This window comes from Mustelus asterias, chromosome 15 (genome assembly GCF_964213995.1).
Source record: "Mustelus asterias chromosome 15, sMusAst1.hap1.1, whole genome shotgun sequence".
Taxonomy (NCBI): domain Eukaryota; kingdom Metazoa; phylum Chordata; class Chondrichthyes; order Carcharhiniformes; family Triakidae; genus Mustelus; species Mustelus asterias.
Window position 1 is genome coordinate 55,653,338 of NC_135815.1, and position 20,425 is coordinate 55,673,762.

At 42.4% G+C, this 20,425-nt stretch overlaps 1 protein-coding gene across 1 annotated transcript in view; it reads right to left on the minus strand.

Moving 5' to 3' along the window:
- Positions 1-1,162: 1,162 nt before the first annotated feature.
- pus10 (pseudouridine synthase 10) overlaps positions 1,163-20,425 on the minus strand; it is an 89,464-nt gene continuing 70,201 nt past the window's right edge. The window contains exons 11-18 of the mRNA XM_078229916.1: positions 16,459-16,584; positions 14,584-14,640; positions 9,551-9,627; positions 9,415-9,470; positions 9,195-9,312; positions 6,314-6,456; positions 3,674-3,773; positions 1,163-1,583 (exon numbers count right to left, since the gene is read on the minus strand). Coding sequence (XP_078086042.1) covers positions 1,545-1,583; positions 3,674-3,773; positions 6,314-6,456; positions 9,195-9,312; positions 9,415-9,470; positions 9,551-9,627; positions 14,584-14,640; positions 16,459-16,584 — 716 coding nt within the window. The 3' untranslated portion in view covers positions 1,163-1,544. The remainder of the gene's footprint in view (positions 1,584-3,673; positions 3,774-6,313; positions 6,457-9,194; positions 9,313-9,414; positions 9,471-9,550; positions 9,628-14,583; positions 14,641-16,458; positions 16,585-20,425) is intronic.

A 20,425-nucleotide genomic window follows, 5' to 3' on the forward strand; every position in this document is an offset into this window, starting at 1 on the left:
AACACCAATGCACAATCACACCCACTCACGCAGGTCAATGAGTAGCAAATGTGCGAGAGGAACAGCTAGTAATTTGAGGAACAATTTATTTCTGAATTTTCCACTTCACTTGCCAGCATTTTGAAAACTACCTCTAGGGGCCACATTGAGGCCTTCACGGGCAACGTACAGCCCACAGGCCGCATGTTGGACAGCTGTGTTTTAAACAGTAAATTGGCATGGTACATTGAAGGCTTTCCATACCTTGTATTTTGCCAGGGTCTGTTCTTTGAGTGCAGGTTTTATCTTTTATATTGTAAAATATAGGGAGATACGGGTGTTGTGTTGATGTCATTGGGCTAGTTATCTAGAAGCCCAGGTTAATACTTTGAGAACACAAGTTCAAATCCCACCATTGCAGCCGATGGACTTTAAATTCAATAAATAAATAAAACCTGGATTTGAAAGCCTTGCTGGTGATTACCATGGCCAAAATATGTGGAGTTGTTTAACTTGAGCTAGGCACGACAGAACCACACCCAGATATGGGTTAAGGCAATGTAACCCACATGGCATTTAATCAAAGCATTATGGAGTTTTCTGTGAATAACTCCAGTGGCCTGGTTGGACAATGTGACCAGTTTCTGGTTACATAATTGGCTGAGCGCCAGAAAACTTTCTGGAAGGTTGGGACAGTTTGGGGATAAAAGAGGTGTTTCACTCCTTTGTCTACAGCGATAACTCAGAGATCAACCATTGCAGAGTGTCGTGAAGAAAATCTTCAGAGAAGAAAAAGAACCACCAGAAACCTACATCGGGAACAGACCTGGCCATTTCGTTCTAAACTGGGTTGTATGGTTGCATCTGTTTTCAGTTAAAGAATTAGAGTTAATGTTTAGTTAAAGAGTTAATGTTCAGCGAAGAGTTAAGTTCAGTTGAGAGTTAAAGTGTTGCAACTGTTGTAAGTTTGAGTTTGGTACCTAAAGTGTTAAATAAACGGAAGTTTATTGAAGTGAATCTGAGTTGACTCCTGTCCTTTGCTTTGTCATACTTAACCGAATGCTTGGAAAGAGTTCAAACTAGTAGCCAAATAACACAAGTGATTACTATTTTATTTAAGTAATGGATTCATCATATTGCAGAATGAAAGATTTATCTTGAAAACAAAGTTTTTTTGGTGATAGATATCAGTTTAGATAGATATCAGTTTAACAATATATTCACCCGTTCAAAAGCTGCAGAACAACTTTATTGTAAATGCAGAATGCCAAATTACTAGCTGCAGTGCAACTAGGCTATTGGTCAACTTTGTACAAAAACAGACACGTATGTTAAAACAGGCCAATTTATTTCAAATTTGTTGTTCATAAGCCACAGATATTCCTACTGGTTTACTTTGCAACTGATCCATTAGGGAATGAAAACAAAACTATACTTAAAAAAATACTGTCTAATGTCTGTTTTCTTCTTCAACAGATATGCGTTCCCATGATACATCTGGTAGTCTTTTTGGTGGAAGCTGGAACTGGGCTTAGTAACCCAGCAATTGTACAAACACCAGGACTTCATTCATCCAATTTGGGTGGCCAGTCAACATCTACAGACTGAAGGAAAGAAAGTATAACATGTGTGAATTGTTTTACAACCTGTGAACATGACAGTAAATCCACGGCATTGACTGACACTACAAGACTGTGGTTAGCCATTATTAATCATCCCAAGAGAGTTGCAAAACCAATTTTATGAAGCAGCACCATTACACTATCCTACAGTTTTGCACTCAAATTTTTAAAACAGATCTAGACGTGCAAGGGGGTGGCTAATGATGCACCATCCCTGTAAAATGGATGGGGGGGAAGAGAGAGAGAGAGGCAGGTAGGCATAGGACTGGCCACGCACTGCATTTTATGAGACCCCCACCTTCAAACACACCAATATCCCACCCCATGTGCAAAAGTGAAATTAAGAATTTAATTGTAGACAAAACATTTTCAGTGAAAAGAGTTGCAGTTTTAAGGCGGCACGATAGCACAGTGGTTAGCACTGCTGCTTCACAGCTCCAGGGACCTGAGTTCGATTCCCGGCTTGGGTCACTGTCTGTGTGGAGTTTGCACATTCTCCTCGTGTCTGCGTGGGTTTCCTCCGGGAGCTCCGGTTTCCTCCCACAATCCAAAGATGTGCGGGTTAGGTTGATTGGCTATGCTAAAAAAATTGCCCCTTAGTGTCCTGGGATGCATAGATTAGAGGGATTAGTGGGTAAAATATATTTGGGTAGGGCCTGGGTGGGATTGTGGTCGGTGCAGACTCGATGGGCCGAATGGACTCTTTCTGTACTGTAGGGTTTCTATGATTTCTATAATTTCTATGATTTCTATGATTTTACTCTCTAATACATAATGCCAGCTTGGTTCATTTGTTTTAGGGTCAAACTTTGCTACAAACCAGAAAACACAATCAGACAGGCAATTTAGTTGAATACTGAAGATGTTCTTCATTGTGAGAGATGTGTTCGTTCAGATGGGATGTTAAACCAAGGCTATGCTATTTCAGCAGTAGCAGGGAGATCTCCTGGCCAACATTCCTCCCTCAACCATATCATAAGAACATAAGAAATAGGAGCAGGAGTAGGCCATCTAGCCCCTCGAGCCTGCCCCGCCATTCAATAAGATCATGGCTGATCTGAAGTGGATCAGTTCCACTTACCCGCCTGATCCCTATAACCCCCTAATTCCCTTACCGATCAGGAATCCATCTATCCGTGATTTAAACATATTCAACGAGGTAGCCTCCACCACTTCAGTGGGCAGAGAATTCCAGAGATTCACCACCCTCTGAGAGAAGAAGTTCCTCCTCAACTCTGTCCTAAACTGACCCCCCTTTATTATGAGGCTGTGCCCTCTAGTTCTAGCTTCCTTTCTAAGTGGAAAGAATCTCTCCACCTCTACCCTATCCAGCCCCTTCATTATCTTATAGGTCTCTATAAGATCCCCCCTCAGCCTTCTAAATTCCAACGAGTACAAACTCAGTCTCTCCTCATAATCAGCACCCCTCATCTCTGGTATCAACCTGGTGAACCTTCTCTGCACTCCCTCCAAGGCCAATATATCCTTCCGCAAATAAGGGGACCAATACTGCACACAGTCTTCCAGCTGCAGCCTCACCAATGCCCTGTACAGATGCAGCAAGACATCTCTGCTTTTATATTCTAATCCCCCTTGCCATATAGGCCAACATCCCGTTTGCCTTCTTGATCACCTGTTGCACCTGCAGACTGGGTTTTTGCGTCTCATGCACAAGGACCCCCAGGTCCCTTTGCACAGCAGCATGTTGTAATACCAAAAACAGAACAACTGGTGATTCATCTATTTTTTCTGTAATCACCCTTGCTGTATGCAAATTAGCCTACAAGTGACTATACTTTAAAAATAAACTGGTTGTAAAGCATTTGAAGAACATCCTGAGGACATTTAGATACAAGCTCCTCGTTGCAATATTCAGCATTCGTAAGTCATAGCCAGGTGATGTATATTTTGACATGTTCACAGAAATCCAGCGTTCAAGTATTCAAATTCAGATTGGTGAAACACTCAACCTTGTTCACGATCAGGAGCCTGATTCAAAAATCCTTGCATAAATTCTTGCATGCAAACGTTTGACATAAAACAATACAAACAAAAATTGAAAGGGCTCTCACCTCTACGTCTAGTTCAAGAATATCTGTTGTCATGTTCATTAGAGTGCCAAGATTTGGTTTTGTACGTCCAAAGTCTCCATGCACAAACTCTTTAACATAGCTATTAGACAGTTCAGAAAACTTCTACTTGTTGAGTGGAATATTAAATACAAACCATCAGCACATGTAATCATCTTATCCAGTTTAAAGTTTAGTCAGCTTCAACAAGTTCTGGAACAACCAGATGCTATCTTGTATTTATTAAATAGTCAAACAATTCTAGTACCACAGATATAAAATACTTTCATATATCTATTAAACAAGTAATTAAAGTTCATCTAAAATTTCACTGATGTTTGCACATCAGGCATCCTATTTAGCTTCAAGTTTCTGAGGCACCAGATATTCCCAAAGGTGGTCATAAATCAAAAAACTGCAGGGCTGGATAACTGGGAATGAACATTGTAAGTTCTTGTCTGCACCTTGAAGGGTATAAAATGCAGGGAACTGCAACCAGTCTCCTCCATCCAGAAAATGCCCCTCAATGTCAGGGAGAGAATACATTTCCTTTTTTCTTAAATCCTCCGCTATTCTCCTTCAGTATAGACCACAATTCCAGCCTAGATCCTAATTGGGATCACTTACATTGATTGAAACCCTGGTTCCACCAGCTTAAGCATGAGCAATTTTTCAGTGGTTTGTTTGAGGACCAGGGAAGCAGAACTCCCAGTAGTGGGAGTTCTCACTTCTTTCTATGTTTTGCTTGCCTTGTAAGGCTTCACATCTCCTCCTGCCTCTTTTAGGGCCCTGATGAATCCCAAACTTTAGTCTAGAAACCAGCTGAACACACAGGCCACCCCTACCAGAATTGCAACTTGACTGCACCAGAAGGCCGAGGAATTTTGACTCAAAGAGCCCTCATTGCCTTCAAAGCTTCAGCTGTGCTTCAAGAATTTCAAGTTTCAGGTCATTTTTGCTTTGGCAATGTCAAAGTCTAATATGGGTTAAGGTTGGTGTTTAAAAGTGAAGCACAGTTCCTTTCTGACTGTATCATCCAGATAGGAAATGGATCAAGATCTTTCATTTATTTCTCTACTGAGTAGTTGACAGTCTGAGAGATAACATGGAAACAGGAGGCTGGGTTTCTCCTTCAGCCCCTGAACAATTTATTCATGAAAATCTCTGGTTATGAATGACAGGGAGAAACTGTAGACTTCAAACTGTTGAACTCTTAGATAGCAGTTAGTGCAACCAACTTAGTATCAAAGACAAATAACTGGGGTCAAAGAGCAAACAAAGTCTTCTGGTAATGAGGAATAAATAACCCTCAGTGGAGAGAATATGGAAGTCCCATTTCACCAAGTGTGGTTATAGAGGTGATGCATCGCTCAGTAACAGCACCCAGAGGCAGCAAGAGGCACCAGTGCTAGTGCTGGGCAAGGACTGACCAGTCCTTGTCCTAATGCCTAGACACGCTAACATAAAGCTTTCCATACATGCAGCAAGACACCACGGCTCAGATATTCTGCAGAGTCGTAATCTTTGTCGGATTGCCGCTGTGCTCAAAACTTTTGCATGCCACATTTCTTGCTGAGTCTTCTGACCCTACTCCTTCAGAAATATGGAGTACAGCATCCATCAAAGAATTCCATCACAGTGCTGTAGCGTCAGGAGGAAGACAGGATAAGCCTTTCCTTTATGGCACTCGCTGCCATACGGTAAGATCCAGTGTGAATGCTAGTGAATGTGTGAGTGGATAAATGGGTAGAGTAATGGGGTAGATAGATGGGTGAGACAAGTGGGTGGGGTGTCAGGTGGGTGGGGTGTCAGGTGGGTGGGGTGGCAGTGGATGAGATGGCAGGTGGGTAGACTGGCAGTGGATGAGGTGGTAGGAGTAGGTGGCAGGTGGGCGAGGTGACTAAGATGGCACATGAGTTGAGGTGGAAGCTAGGTGGATGGTGGAACTGACAGGTCAGTTTGGTGGAGTAGTTGAGAGGTGTGGTTGGGAGGGACAGTTGGATCATGTTGGGGGGTGGCTGAGGGGTAGTCAGGGGGAGGTGGCCGGTATGTGTGATTGGGGGCTCTATTCTTTCATTACCCAGTGGTTGGACTAGACATTTTCTAACATTTCCTGCCTAACTCCTCTGACAAATACCACAGAACTCTCCAAATCTTTCAACTCTAGCTCAGAGTTGAAGACTTTTGTGCAGGGACCGGGGAGAAGAGGAATTGCCTGTTGGAAACCGAAAATTTCCACGGAGGTCAGTGCGTCAGGATTTTGGCAAGATCCCGACGCACATCTTGGGTCGTACACCCAGTCTCCAATGTTCTGGAGACCGGAAAATCTGGGTCATAATGATGTATCTGGTGGAAATGACCACCCTGCCATCAAAGAAATGATCCATCAGTCAGAAAAGAGATAAGGGAGACTCTCTGCATTGCCAAGAGCTTCTCAAAGAGACTTACTCTCTGACCTGGCATCCTGGATTTAATTGTTGTAGTATAACTCTGTTTAGATGCTGAATGAGTCAGACGAAAACAGCCTAGTTTCAGCTTTTAAGTTCTGAAAACTGAACACACTCTTAAAACTATGCACATTCTCTAAAACGATCACTGTTACTGAAATTTTCCAGCTTTTTTGCACAAACCATAAAAAGATACGTCCCAGCCTGAGTCTTCAAATAAAGATGAAAATGTTGCTGATCTATATACTCCACTTTCATGCTGTGTATTAACCGAGTTCTTACAGCTAGAGGCCTTCGGTGAAGAACTCGCAATGGAGTCTTTTGGTCAAGCTTCAGGTCCTAAAGAGATGTGTTAAAACATTCAATTCGCATATCATACATTCTCTTAAATTTCATGTATGTTAAAATTTTCTTTCAAAAATATTGCTGCAAGTTTCACATTTTTAAAACTGCTTCAATATTTAGGAAATTCACCATCCAGCTGTAAATCCCTGACCATCACGCTATCCTTCATTTAACACTAATCAAAGAAGCTTTGAAAGAAAAAATGCTTATCCCTTAGAAGGTCTGTCGACAAAATTTACAAACATATTTTCTTTAAACTCTATTTTAAAAAAGCAAAGATCATTAAGACCAACAAACCAGTCTGTTTTGAAACCTTTTCCAGCACCATACTCCTCAATCCATTTGCTCTCGAGAAATACTTACAATCAAATCCATTTATGCTGTCCAATTCATCATCCTTCCCTGGTATCTTATCCTCTAATTAGTTTTAATACATTAAGTCAAACATCCCCTCTTACTCCCATCTCGTTCATTTTGACCCATGCCCCCAATACTTGATCCATTTACCAAGGTGAACAATTTGCTTGGATTTTATGTAGGTTGCCTTAATAACCTTGGAAGTTTCACTGGCATGACCTTGAAGTTTCCACTTCTGTGAGGAAAGCAAGCCCAGCATCTTCAACATTCCTAATATCATGGCACTTCAGTGCTTCAGGTGGTCTTCGATATTTAAATATCTGATTCTGAGAGCAGGGTCCTGAATCTCAATAAAGGTAACTATGATGGTGTGAGGCATGAGTTGGCTGTGATGGACTGGGAAACATTACTGAAGGAAGGACAGTGGAAAAGCAAAGGCAGTAGGCGACAAATAGGTGAACTCCAAAAGTCGTTTAGTCCTGTTTGACGCAAGAATGGAAAAGGAACTGGAGCCAAACCATGATTTACAAGGGAAATTAGAGATGGTATTAGATTCAAAGAAGACGCATACAAAATTGGCAAGAAAAAGTAATAGACCTGAGGATTGGGAGCAGTTTAAAATTCCGCAGAGGCAGGCCAAGGGATTAAGAAGAGGGGAAAAAGTATGAAAGTAAGCCAGTAGGGAGCAAAAAAACTGACTGTAAAAGTTTCTATAGGTATGTAAAGAGAAAAAGATTGACAAAAATAAATGTAAGCTCCTTACAGTCAGAAACAGGGGAATTCATAACAGGGAACAAAGAAATGGTTGAGGAACTAAATTCATACTTTGCTTCTGTCTTCACAAAGGAAGACATGAATAATGTACTGGAAGTTCTGAGAAACACAAGTTTTAGTGAGGAGCTGAAGGAAATCAGTATTAGTAGAGAAATGGTTTTGGGGAAATTTATAGGATTGAAGGTGGATAAGTTTCCAGGGCCTGATAATCTTCATCCAGAGTACTTAGGGAAGTGGCTTTAAAAATAGTAGATCACCTGGTGGTCATGTTCTAAAGTTCTTTGTACTCTGGAATGGTTCCTACAGAATGGAGGATAGCTAATGTAAGCCCACTATTCAAAAAGGGAGGCAGAGAGAAAACAGGGAACTATAGAACAGTGAGCTTAACGTCAGTAGCAGGGAAGTTGCTAGAGTCCATTATCAAGGATTTCATAGCACAGCATTTGGAAGACAGTGGTATAATCAAAGTCAGCATAGATTTACGAAAGGGAAATCATGTTTGACAAATCTGCTGGAATTCTTTGAGGATGTAACTAGTAGAGTTGACCACAGCAAATCGGTGGATGTGCTTTACTTAAGACTTTCAGAAGGCTTTTGACAAGGTCGCACATAGCAGATTACTATGTAAGGTTAAAACGTGTGGGCTTGTGGGTAGTGTCTTGAGATGATTAGAAAGCTGGTTAGCAGACAGGAAGCAAAGAGTTGGAATAAATGGGTCTTTTCCCGACTGGCAGGCAGTGACTAGTGGGGTACCAGGGCAGCCTATTAGGGTTGCATGGAAAGAGTTACTAAATTTGTCTACAATGTTACTACCTTCCTTCCATGTAGCAAAACTGCTAAGTGCACAACAACAGAGAATCGCTGAGCAGAAACTGATAGCCAAGTTCTGCACACATGAGGACGGCCTCAACCTGGATCTTGGGTTCATGTCACACTATCTGTAACCCCCACGACTTGCCTGGGCTTACAAAATCTCACTAACTGTCCTGTCTGGAGACAATACACATTTCTTTAACCTATGCTTAACCCTCTCTCCACTCACATTGTCTGTATCTTTAAGACTTGATAACCTGTAAAGACTCACATTTCAACCATTATCTTGTAAATTGAGTTTGTGTCTTTATATGCCCTGTTTGTGAACATAGCTCCCACTCACCTGATGAAGGGGCAGTGCTCCGAAAGCTTGTGGCTTGTGCTACCAAATAAACCTGTTGGACTTTAACCTGGTGTTAGTGTGAAGATACATAGGCCACGCTAACACTAGGGAATAAGCCAGTGGCATTAGAGTTGAATGGTATCAGACTCACTCAGTTAAAGCTGCATTTATTGGGTTTCAAGACAATGTCATTAAAAGGACATTGTTTTTAGACTGAACTGCAAGAAATGCAAATACTCATTGAACAGGTTACTCCCACAGAAGTGAATTCACATTGAGGCACAAGTCAAAGCCCCAAAATTCATTGGACTTAACAACATTTATAAAGATGCAAGTGATGAACCAGATTCATGGTGCTCACCTCAGAAGATTGTTTCTCTTTTGAAGCACCTTGCACACAACATGCGATTCCAAATATATGCAAACAGCTTGATTATTTTAGTACCTTTAATTCCTCGAGAAAATCGATATTATTTTTTCCTATAGCTTTCTCTGTCCATATTAGGGCACGGTATGACTTTGTCTTCTCTTCCTCACCTTCTTTCATATGTCCTATTGCCTCCCTAAACACAAGTATTAGGAACAAATTACTTGCTTGCTGAGTTAATAAACCATTTTGAAGTGTGGGGCCTGACCTAAATGCTGAATTGGTTGGACATGCTCACCTGGTCACCATCTGTAAATCTCGAACTCGGATTTTATCAGTTGAACCATTAATTTTCTGTAAAGAACATTCCACGTTAACACATAAGTAAACCAGCTCAAGTCCCAAGGAATTCAATTTTTAAACCTCTTAATTACCTCCTGAAGTTCCTTTAGCTCTTGCTGAAGAAAGGATGTTCGATGTGGGTTAAGCAGCTCAATTGCAAAGGGTCTGCCTGAAACAAAGGGAAAGAAGGAGACAAGAGAATCAGTCTCACCCATTTGCTGGAATATTGAAAATTCTTGATGTAGGAATTACTGTTATCAAACAAATTGGTCAATTATTCAAAGCAAACGTAACTTTCATATTTTCTGAGCACCAAAATAATCCATAAAAACCAGTACCCGAAAATATCAATGGTATAAAGCCTTAGTTCAGTGGTACCACCCTTGTTCCTGAGCTAAGCACCTTGCACACAATCTAGACTGGCATTTCAGTGCAGTACTGAAGGGGTGCTCATTGTAAGAAGTGTTGTTTTTAAACCAAGGACACATCCACATGGATGCCAAAGGCCCCTCATTGGAGCGGGGAGACTTTCCTGCTGTCCTTGGCAACATTTAATCTACAACCAGCATCACTAAAATATTTATTTTACAAGTTGTGGAATCCTGCTTTGTCCAAACTGGCTGCTGTGTTTGCCAGCGAAATACCAGTGGACTCGATTTTAAAAATAATTCACTGCCTGTGAAGGGCTAGTAGACATCCAGAGGGCATGGCAGATGCTACATAAATGCAAGTTCTTTCCTTTTATTCAAAACTCACCAAATTCTTCCGACAATAGCTCAGTGAACTCGAGGCGGACACACTGAGAACGTTCATCTTATCTAGATAGCCACATGAACGGAGTGGGAATGGAGGGATACAAAAGAATGGTCTAGTTTGGACCAGGGAGCGGCACGGGCTTGGAGGGCTGAAGGGCCTGTTCCTGTGCTGTATTGTTCTTTGTTCGAATGCCACACACCCATCCCATATACACTTTTTAATGTATGACTCGCACACCTTTTCCTTTGAAATACATTTTAAGAATACACTCACAGCTGTTATTTCAGCCTTCAGCTCAGAAATATCTGGCAATTACATACAATGATAGAAGCAGGAGTAGAGTTTTCAGTCCCTAGACCCCTTAGCACAGAATCTACATGTTGTGATTAACTATCAGCTGCACTTCTGCTTTCAATCTTCTCACTCTGACTGTCTGGTTTGCTCAAGGATGTTTCCTACTTTAACCGCAGGCCTATGTTCACTGTTGCATATACTACCTCCTCAGTACATGCTAACTATCCATAAGAACATAAGAAATAAGAGCAAAAATGGGCTATACAGCCCCTCAAGCCTCCTCTACCATTCAATAAGATTATGGTTAGCCTGATATAAAAGCAATATGCTGCAGATCTGAGAAATCTGAAATTAAAGCAAAAAATGCTGGAAAAACTCAGCAGATCTGGCAGCATCTGTGGGGAGAAAAACAGAGTTAACTTTTTGAGTCCCTATGGCTCTTCCTCAGAACTGCGAAGAGGAGCTCTGAACAAGACATCCTGACTCAAAGTGCTAACTTGATTCCCCTCTCCAGATGCTGCCCAACCTGTTGAGGGTTTTCCAGAATTTTCTCTTATTATGGCTAATCTGATTTTGGCCTCAATTCCATTTTCCTGTCTGTTCCTCATATCCCTGATAGTTCAAATATAGATGTCTAGCTCAGCCTTGAATATATTCAGTGACAGCCTCCACACAGCTCTCTTGAGGTAGAGAATTCCAAAGATCATGACCCTCAGAGAAGAAACGCCCCCTCACCTCCACCTTAAATGGGTGAAACCTTTGGTCTGAAACCTTGCCCCTAGTCCTAGATTCTCCCACGAGGGATAACATTCGTTCAGCATTTGCCCTGTCAAGCCCTCTCAGAATCTTATATGTTTCAGTAAGATCACCTCCTGTTTTTCTAAACTCCAATGAGTATAGACCCAATCTGCTCAATCTTTCATAGAGGACAACCTCTTTGCCCTAGGAATCAATCTAATGAACTCTAAACTGCCTCCACTGCAAGGACCTTCCTTTTAGGTGTTAAGGAATGAAAGCTCCAACAACTGAGGGTACCAATACTCCTCCAGATCGTCCTTTCCCTTCAGTTCCCGCTGACCCCTTCTCTTCTTCTAATCTCACCTATTGCTGTGTATTCACAAGCTGCTTCCCTCCACCCCTTCTTTGGCCAGGACTGCTCCCCATGAACAGCAGACTTTTTCAACTGTCTCCAATATTCTTCCTCCACCTGGACCCCTCCCTTCAGCCTCTTACTACCTTTTCATCGAGAACTCTCGGGGTGACATTGGCCTTTTCAATTTCTCTGCTCCCCTCACACACTCTAACCTGTCTGTCTCTGAATTTGCAGCACTCTGTACGCTCAGGTCTAACCCTGATATTGTTATCAAACCTGATGACAAAGCTGGTGCTGTTGTTATCTGACGTACCGACCTCTACCTTGCAGAAGCTGAGCGCTAACTCTACAAAACTTCCACCAACCTCTCCTGGACCATAATCACACCACCGATCATCAAACCTTTGGTTCTAGCACTGTCACTGACTGTTGCATTCCTGTGACGTGAAACTAAACCCAACACTGCATGTTCAATAACTTTATCCTTATTGCTATATTTTTTACAAATAAACTTTTCTGCCGAACAAAAAAAATCAATGGCTGCTACAAGTAACCTGACCACAGGGTTAGCCTTTTTCTGGGAGCTATCCCCAGGAATTTCAAGGACAAAAGCATTCTTTTCAAAGCTTCTGGAATTTCACAATTCATTATACAAATCCCTTGTATTCAACTAAAGCAGAGGAAGGATAGATTACGGAAGAATAGGGCGGCACAATAGTTAGCACTGCTGTCTCATGGCGCCAGGGACCCAATTCACAGCTTGGGTCACTCTCTGTGTGGAGTTTGCGCATTTTCCCATGTCTGCGTGGGTTTCCTCCGGATGCTCCAGCTTCCTCCCACCCTCCAAAGATGTGCGGGTTAGGTGGATTGGCCATGCTAAATTGCCCCTTAGAGTCAGGGGGACTAGTAGGATAAATGCATGGAGTTATGGGGATAGGGCCTGGGTGGGATTGTGGTCGGTGCAGATTCGATGGGCCGAATGGCCTCCTTCTGGACTGTAGGATTGTATGATTCTATGAACTGACTCCCCCATCCTGAACTATCTCAAATGAGAAAAATCAAAACTCGTTATACTGGAAGCGATATTCAGTAATATGTGGGAACATTAGACATGACTGCAGTGAACAATGGCCCAGTTCACAAGTCTGATGTGGGGCAAGAACAGTTGAACTGAATGGCCGTTGTAAAAGCTTGCTAACAGATCTCACAAACAAGTCTAAACAAGACTCTGAATAACCGGTAACAAGACAAATGAAACTTTTTGGGGAGTTAGTGTGGTGCCAGAGATGGAATGGTATGGGTGATGGAACTTCTTTGGGAAATAGGGCTTGTGAGGTGATAAAGAGATGAGGTAAGAATGACCAGATATGGCCATAATCTGAGCAAGAGGCCTTCAAAGGAAGTCCAACGTAAAGTTTAGAGAAAGAACTCTACTTTGGATATGGTATTTTGATATAAAGTAAATCGTCAGAAGACCAAAAGGCCTCATCAATAATTCATCCACCCTTGAAAATGGGTAAAAAAGGAGACTTTGGAAATGTTCACTGCAGTAGATGGTGGACAAGGACTCTGAAGCAAGACTCCAGTCAAACATTCCTGAAGGGTTCCAGAAGTCAAGATGACTTGAACACTGAGGAGTGGAAGGAGCTGTTCATGCATGTCAGCTGCCCTGCCCAATATGGATCGTTAATTGCTACTTCTTATGGTTCTATGTTTATGCTGTGAACTAGTAAAATTATATCCTGTCATGAACCCTTATTAAAACCCAACATATTGGTTTGTTGCCCCAGAATCCTGATTGATTGATTGGATAGTGAAAACTCTCAAACAACTTTCTAAGTTTAATTTGGTAACTCTCAAAAGTAAAATTCTCATAATGTCACCACCAAACACATCTTTCTCTCCTCCTCCTCCACCATCCTGCCACCACCCCCCCACCCCCCAATACCCACCCCCTTCCGCGATTCCCTGGTCCACTCCCCAATCACCTTCTCCCCTTCACATGCAAGCATTGGAGATGCAATGCCTGTCCTTTTACCTCCTCACATCCCACCTTCTAGAGCCCCAAACACTCCTTCCAGATAAAACAGCAACTTACTTGTACTTCCTTCAATTTAGTATATTGCATTTGCTGCATTGAGACCAGCCGAGGACTGGACAACTCATTGCAGTAACCTCCAATCAGTCCGAGCACTTGATCCAGTGCTACTGCTCACCTGTTACCTTGTCTACACTCTGATCTCTCTGTACTTAGCCTCTTACACTACTCTAATGAAACTCATTGTAAGCTCAAGGGACAGCACCTTGTCTTTGGATAAACATATTACAACCTTCTGGACTCAACACGAGGTTCAACAATTTTGGATCATAAGCTTTGCCCATTTTTTTGACAATTTTGGATTCTGTTATTCCCAGTTGAACCTCCTCTAGACCCACCTTTGCTTCTTTACTTGCACCATTATCATTTTCTTTTGCTTTGCACCATCATCCCTTTTGTCTTTTAATCTCACTCACTTTGCATTTATTTAAAACCAATTGCATCTCTAACTTCTTTCAGTTTTGTTAAAATTCCATTGGCCTAAAGCACTGTCTCTCTCTCCCATAAATGCTGTCTGACCTGCGAAGTATTTCCAGCATTTTGCGCTTTTATTTCAAAGTGCATCTTTCCTGAGGTATGGTGCATGCAGTACTCCAGATGTGATCTGAAAAAGACTCTTTATAACTGGAGAATAATGTCCTCCCCTTTTTATTCCCAGCCCTTTGAGGTAAAGGCCAATATTCTATTAGCATTTTTGATTTAAAACAAATTACACCAGCCTTTACTGATGTTCCCTTTGTCTTAATATATTCCTGGGTGATGACAGAAACACTGTCACAATGTGTGCAACAGGAACATTTTGAACCTTTAAAAAACTGCCGTTCAATCAAGTACTACGTTCCATGTAAAGTAAGACATATCATATGAAGCAAAAACATAATTACCATTTCCCAAGGCTCTGACATCGACATCTTCCCTTCCTGAAGATGAAAAGTTTAAATCTGTGGGTATAGAAATTTTGCAGAATATCAACTAGTGGAGTTTTATAATCCAAACTATAAATTATACAATTTTTAAAAATATTCTTTCATGAGATGTGGCATCGCTGGCTAGACCAGCATTTTTATAGCTCATCCCTAATCGCCATGGAGAAGGTGGTGATGAGCTATCTTCTTGAACCACTGCAGTTCCAGTGGTGTAGGCACACCCACATTATTGTCTGGAAAGTTATCCAGGAACTAAGTTACTAATTTATTACATTAAAGCTATCAGACTACAAGAATCACAATATAAATACATACCTCATTACAGGGGTAAACTGATATGAATTCGATAGGAGGTGAGAGAATAAAAGGGTAGAAGAACTGCTCCAGCCAACATTCGAAATAATGTTTTTACAATGTCACTTAAGTTGGGAGATCAAAATAATTATGAACTCATTCATACCCACACAAGTTATTTAAATAACAACCTGGTTTAAAATATCTGGAATAAGTGGCACTTAACAAGAGAACACATCTTCCATGTTTCATTTTTCTTTCTCTCAGTACTTCATGGGAAAGTTATGTTGCAAATATATAAGCAGAGATTGATAAGTACATAACAATAACAGGGCTGCCTGGCTTATCAGAACAAAAGCATTTCCTTTCATGTATCTGCTGTGCTAGGGAAAGTTTGGTTGCTGCCTCAGTGGTCCCTCATGCTTTCTCACTCAACAGTGCGAGTCTGTAATGTATTGCCGGAGTGTAAGACTAGTTCTTGGCTGGGGCAGAAATTGCATCATATAAAAGTTTAAGTGAATGTACAGCCAACACACACAGGATCAATGTGATTATCTGGATTGGTTTCAATCATCATCATAGAATCATAGAAACCCTACAGTGCAGAAGGAAGCCATTCGGCCCATCGAGTCTGCACCGACCACAATCCCACCCAGGCCCTATCCCCACATATTTTTACCCACTAATCCCTCTAACCTACGCATCCCAGGACTCTAAGGGGCAATTTTTTTTTTTTAACCTGGCCAATCAACCTAACCCGCACATCTTTGGACTGTGGGAGGAAACCGGAGCACCCGGAGGAAACCCACACAGACACGAGGAGAATGTGCAAACTCCACACAGACAGTGACCCGAGCCGGGAATCGAACCCGGGACCCTGGAGCTGTGAAGCAGCAGTGCTAACCACTGTGCTACCGTGCCGCCCTGTGGAGGTTGAGAAGGAATTATCTAGATTCTGCCCCACCACCACCCATTGGGCTTTTTATCTCTCGCAGGAGATTACTTAACCTGCAGAGGGGTTAGGAAGTGTTTGGCTACAGTGGCTCAGGCATCATGAGTGTGAGGCAGGCTTGATGGACTCATATATAACACGTGTAAACATGGTAATAACAACAACTTGTTGGGATTCTTTGAACATTTCAGGTGAATGCACACAAAGTGAAACTTCACTGAACTGTAATATTGCAGCAGTTGAATTTAACAGATTGGAAAGGAAAACATCACTCTGTCCAGAATGATGCTTCACTGGAGTTAGTACAATCAAATCGCCATATACTTTTGTAAACAAATTGTGCATACAATTTCTTAATTTTTAGCATCTATTTAGTTGTCTGGTATTTGATATTTTCCATCTTCCAGGTTAATACTGCACCTCTGAGCAACTGACTATAAATATAGAAATATTAGCTTTGGGCTATGTATATTAAGACTGAATTCCACATCACAAGCTTGGATTGTGGAAAGTGAGCCATCATCATTGAGACACACAACAATGGGGAAAAAAAAATTTAAGCAGTTTATTTTATTCAGGTAACTTACTTTCAACTTTAAACATCTTCTTTAGTGGCTCTCCTATAAGTTCCTCCACTGAAGACTCCATTTTCCTTTCTCCATCTATCACCCAAGGTGTCTGCGGCAGAGTCCTGGAGAACTTGTTGTATCTGCCTGAGAGAAACATAGACATTTACTTTTAAATCATCAAAAAATTCTCCTCTTGTGGATTATTTACCATTTTCATGTCACAATTGCCAACAACAGCACAACATGTTATTATCAAAGTACAAAGTTCAAATGAAGCAAGATAAAGGACATGTTACCCCCTTTAGAACCCTCACAATTAGTATTGTTCTTATCTTAATGCCACTATCAGTATCTTTCTCTAGCCCATCACACTGCCATTAACATTTCCTCTGTCTCACACCCCACACACCTCTGTTGCACTCTCTCCTTGCTCCCACCTATTACTGACCTTTTAGAACAAAGAACAAAGAACAATACAGCACAGGAACAGGCCCTTCGGCCCTCCAAGCCCGCGCCGCTCCCCGGTCCAGGATTGAATCCTGAATCCAGGATCCCCGCCCAATTTTCCAGCCTATCTACATACCAATATCCTATCCACCGAGCTGTCCCTCACAGCTACGATGCTTTGTTCATCACAACCTATTAACTCACCCCAACCCCCCCATTCCAGACCATGTGATCTCCAGGGAGAGGCGAAAACCCAGAGTGAAAACCCCAGGGCCAATATGGTGAAAGAAAATCTGGGAAATTCCTCTCCGACCCCCTGAGGCGATCGAAACGAGTCCAGGAGATCACAATGGCCCTGATCGGAAAATGCTTCCCAACCCTAGTCATTTCCACTTCCACAAACACCATATGAATTCCCTGCCCCCGAGACAGGTTCCCAACTATCCGCAGTCTCGCTCTGTACTGGCACCAGCAAGATGATCATAGAATGAAGCCTTGAAACGAGAAACAAGGAACAATTAGCCCGCGCCGCTCCCTGGTCCAAACTAGACCACTCTTTTGTATCCCTCCATTCCCACTCCGTTCATATAGCTGTCTAGATAAGTCTTAAACGTTCCCAGTGTGTCCGCCTCCACCACCTTGCCCGGCAACACATTCCAGGCCCCCACGACCCTCTGTGTGAAATATGTCCTTCTGATATCTGTGTTAAACCTCCCCCCCTTCACCTTGAACCTATGACCCCTCGTGAACGTCACCACCGACCCGGGGAAAAGCTTCCCACCATTCACCCTATCTATGCCTTTCATAATTTTATACACCTCTATTAAGTCTCCCCTCATCCTCCGTCTTTCCAAGGAGAACAACCCCAGTTTCCCCAATCTCTCCTCATAACCAAGCCCCTCCATACCAGGCAACATCCTGGTAAACCTCCTCTGTACTCTCTCCAAAGCCTCCACGTCCTTCTGGTAGTGTGGCGACCAGAACTGGACGCAGTATTCCAAATGCGGCCGAACCAACGTTCTATACATCTGCAACATCAGACCCCAACTCTTATACTCTATGCCCCGTCCTATAAAGGCAAGCATGCCATATGCCTTCTTCACCACCTTCTCCACCTGTGACGTCACCTTCAAAGATCTGTGGACTTGCACACCCAGGTCCCTCTGCGACTCTACACCCTTTATGGTTCTTCCATTTATCGTGTAGCTCCTCCCTACATTATTCCCACCAAAATGCATCACTTCGCATTTATCAGGATTGAACTCCATCTGCCAATTCCTTGCCCAAATTTCCAGCCTATCTATATCCTTCTGTAGCCTCTGACAATGTTCCTCACTATCTGCAAGTCCTGCCAGTTTTGTGTCGTCCGCAAACTTACTGATCACCCCAGTTACTCCTTCTTCCAGATCATTTATATAAATCACAAACAGCAGAGGTCCCAATACAGAGCCCTGTGGTACACCACTAGTCATGATGTGGAGATGCCGGCGTTGGACTGGGGTAAACACAGTAAGAAGTTTAACAACACCAGGTTAAAGTCCAACAGGTTTATTTGGTAGCAAAAGCCACACAAGCTTTCGAGGCTCTGAGCCCCTTCTTCAGGTGAGTGGGAATTCTGTTCACAAACAGAACTTATAAGACACAGACTCAATTTACATGAATAATGGTTGGAATGCGAATACTTACAACTAATCCAGTCTTTAAGAAACAAAACAATGGGAGTGGAGAGAGCATCAAGACAGGCTAAAAAGATGTGTATTGTCTCCAGACAAGACAGCCAGTGAAACTCTGCAGGTCCACGCAACTGTGGGAGTTACAAATAGTGTGACATAAATTCTGATTCTAGGATCGCATGATAAAGACTCAGGAGGAAAAAAGCAGAAATATTTATGTGAAATAGTGTGACATAAACCCAATATCCCGGTTGAGGCCGTCCTTGTGTGTGCGGAACCTGGCTATCAGTTTCTGCTGACCTGCAGAGTTTCACTGGCTGTCTTGTCTGGAGACAATACACATCTTTTTAGCCTGTCTTGATGCTCTCTCCACTCCCATTGTTTTGTTTCTTAAAGACTGGATTAGTTGTAAGTATTCGCATTCCAACCATTATTCATGTAAATTGAGTCTGTGTCTTATAAGTTCTGTTTGTGAACAGAATTCCCACTCACCTGAAGAAGGGGCTCAGAGCCTCGAAAGCTTGTGTGGCTTTTGCTACCAAATAAACCTGTTGGACTTTAACCTGGTGTTGTTAAACTTCTTACTGTGTACACCACTAGTCACAGGCCTCCAGCCGGAAAAAGACCCTTCCACTACCACCCTCTGTCTTCTATGACCAAGCCAGTTCTCCACCCATCTAGCCACCTCCCCCTTCATCCCATGGGATCCAACCTTTTTCACTAGCCTACCATGAGGGACTTTGTCAAACGCTTTACTAAAGTCCATATAGACAACATCCACGGCCCTTCCTTCGTCAACCATTTTGGTCACTTCTTCAAAAAACTCCACCAGGTTAGTGAGGCATGGCCTCCCTCTCACAAAACCATGTTGACTATCGTTAATGAGTTTATTCCTTTCTAAATGCGCATACATCCTATCTCTAAGAATCTTCTCCAACAACTTCCCCACCACGGACGTCAAGCTCACCGGCCTATAATTACCCGGGTTATCCTTCCTACCCTTCTTAAATAACGGGACCACATTGGCTATCCTCCAATCCTCTGGGACCTCACCTGCGTCCAGTGATGAGACAAAGATTTGCGTCAGAGGCCCAACGATTTCACCTCTCGTCTCCCTGAGCAGCCTTGGATAGATTCCATCAGGCCCTGGGGATTTGTCAGTCTTTATATTCTCTAACAAACCTAACACTTCCTCCTTTGTAATGGAGATTTTCTCCAACGGTTCAACACTCCCCTCAGAGACACTCCCAGTCAACACATCCCTCTCCTTTGTGAATACCGACGCAAAGTATTCATTTAGGATCTCCCCTACTTCTTTGGGCTCCAAGCATAAGTCCCCACTTTTGTCCCGGAGAGGTCCAATTGTTTCCCTAACAACCCTTTTGTTCCTAACATATGAATAAAATGCCTTGGGATTCTCCTTAATCCTGTTTGCCAAGAACATTTCGTGACCCCTTTTTGCTCTTCTAATTCCCCGTTTGAGTACTTTCCTACTTTCATTGTACTCCTCCAGAGCTCCCTCCATTTTTAGCTGCTTGGACCTAACATACGCCTCTCTTTTCCTTTTGACCAGTCCCTCAATTTCCCTGGTTATCCACGGTTCTCTAATCCTACCCTTCCTATCCTTCTTTTTTACAGGCACATGCTTGTCTCTTACTCTGCTCCAGCTGCTCCACCCACTCATACAATACACAATCTATCACATTTCTCCCTCTCTTATCTTTGAAGAAGAGTCATATGGACTCTGTTTCTCTCTCCACATATACTGTCAGATCTGCTAAGTTTTTCTGCATTTTCAGGTTCCTGCATCTGTAATATTTTGCTTTTATTTTAGTATATTTTAGAACAGACAAAATTCAGCTGAC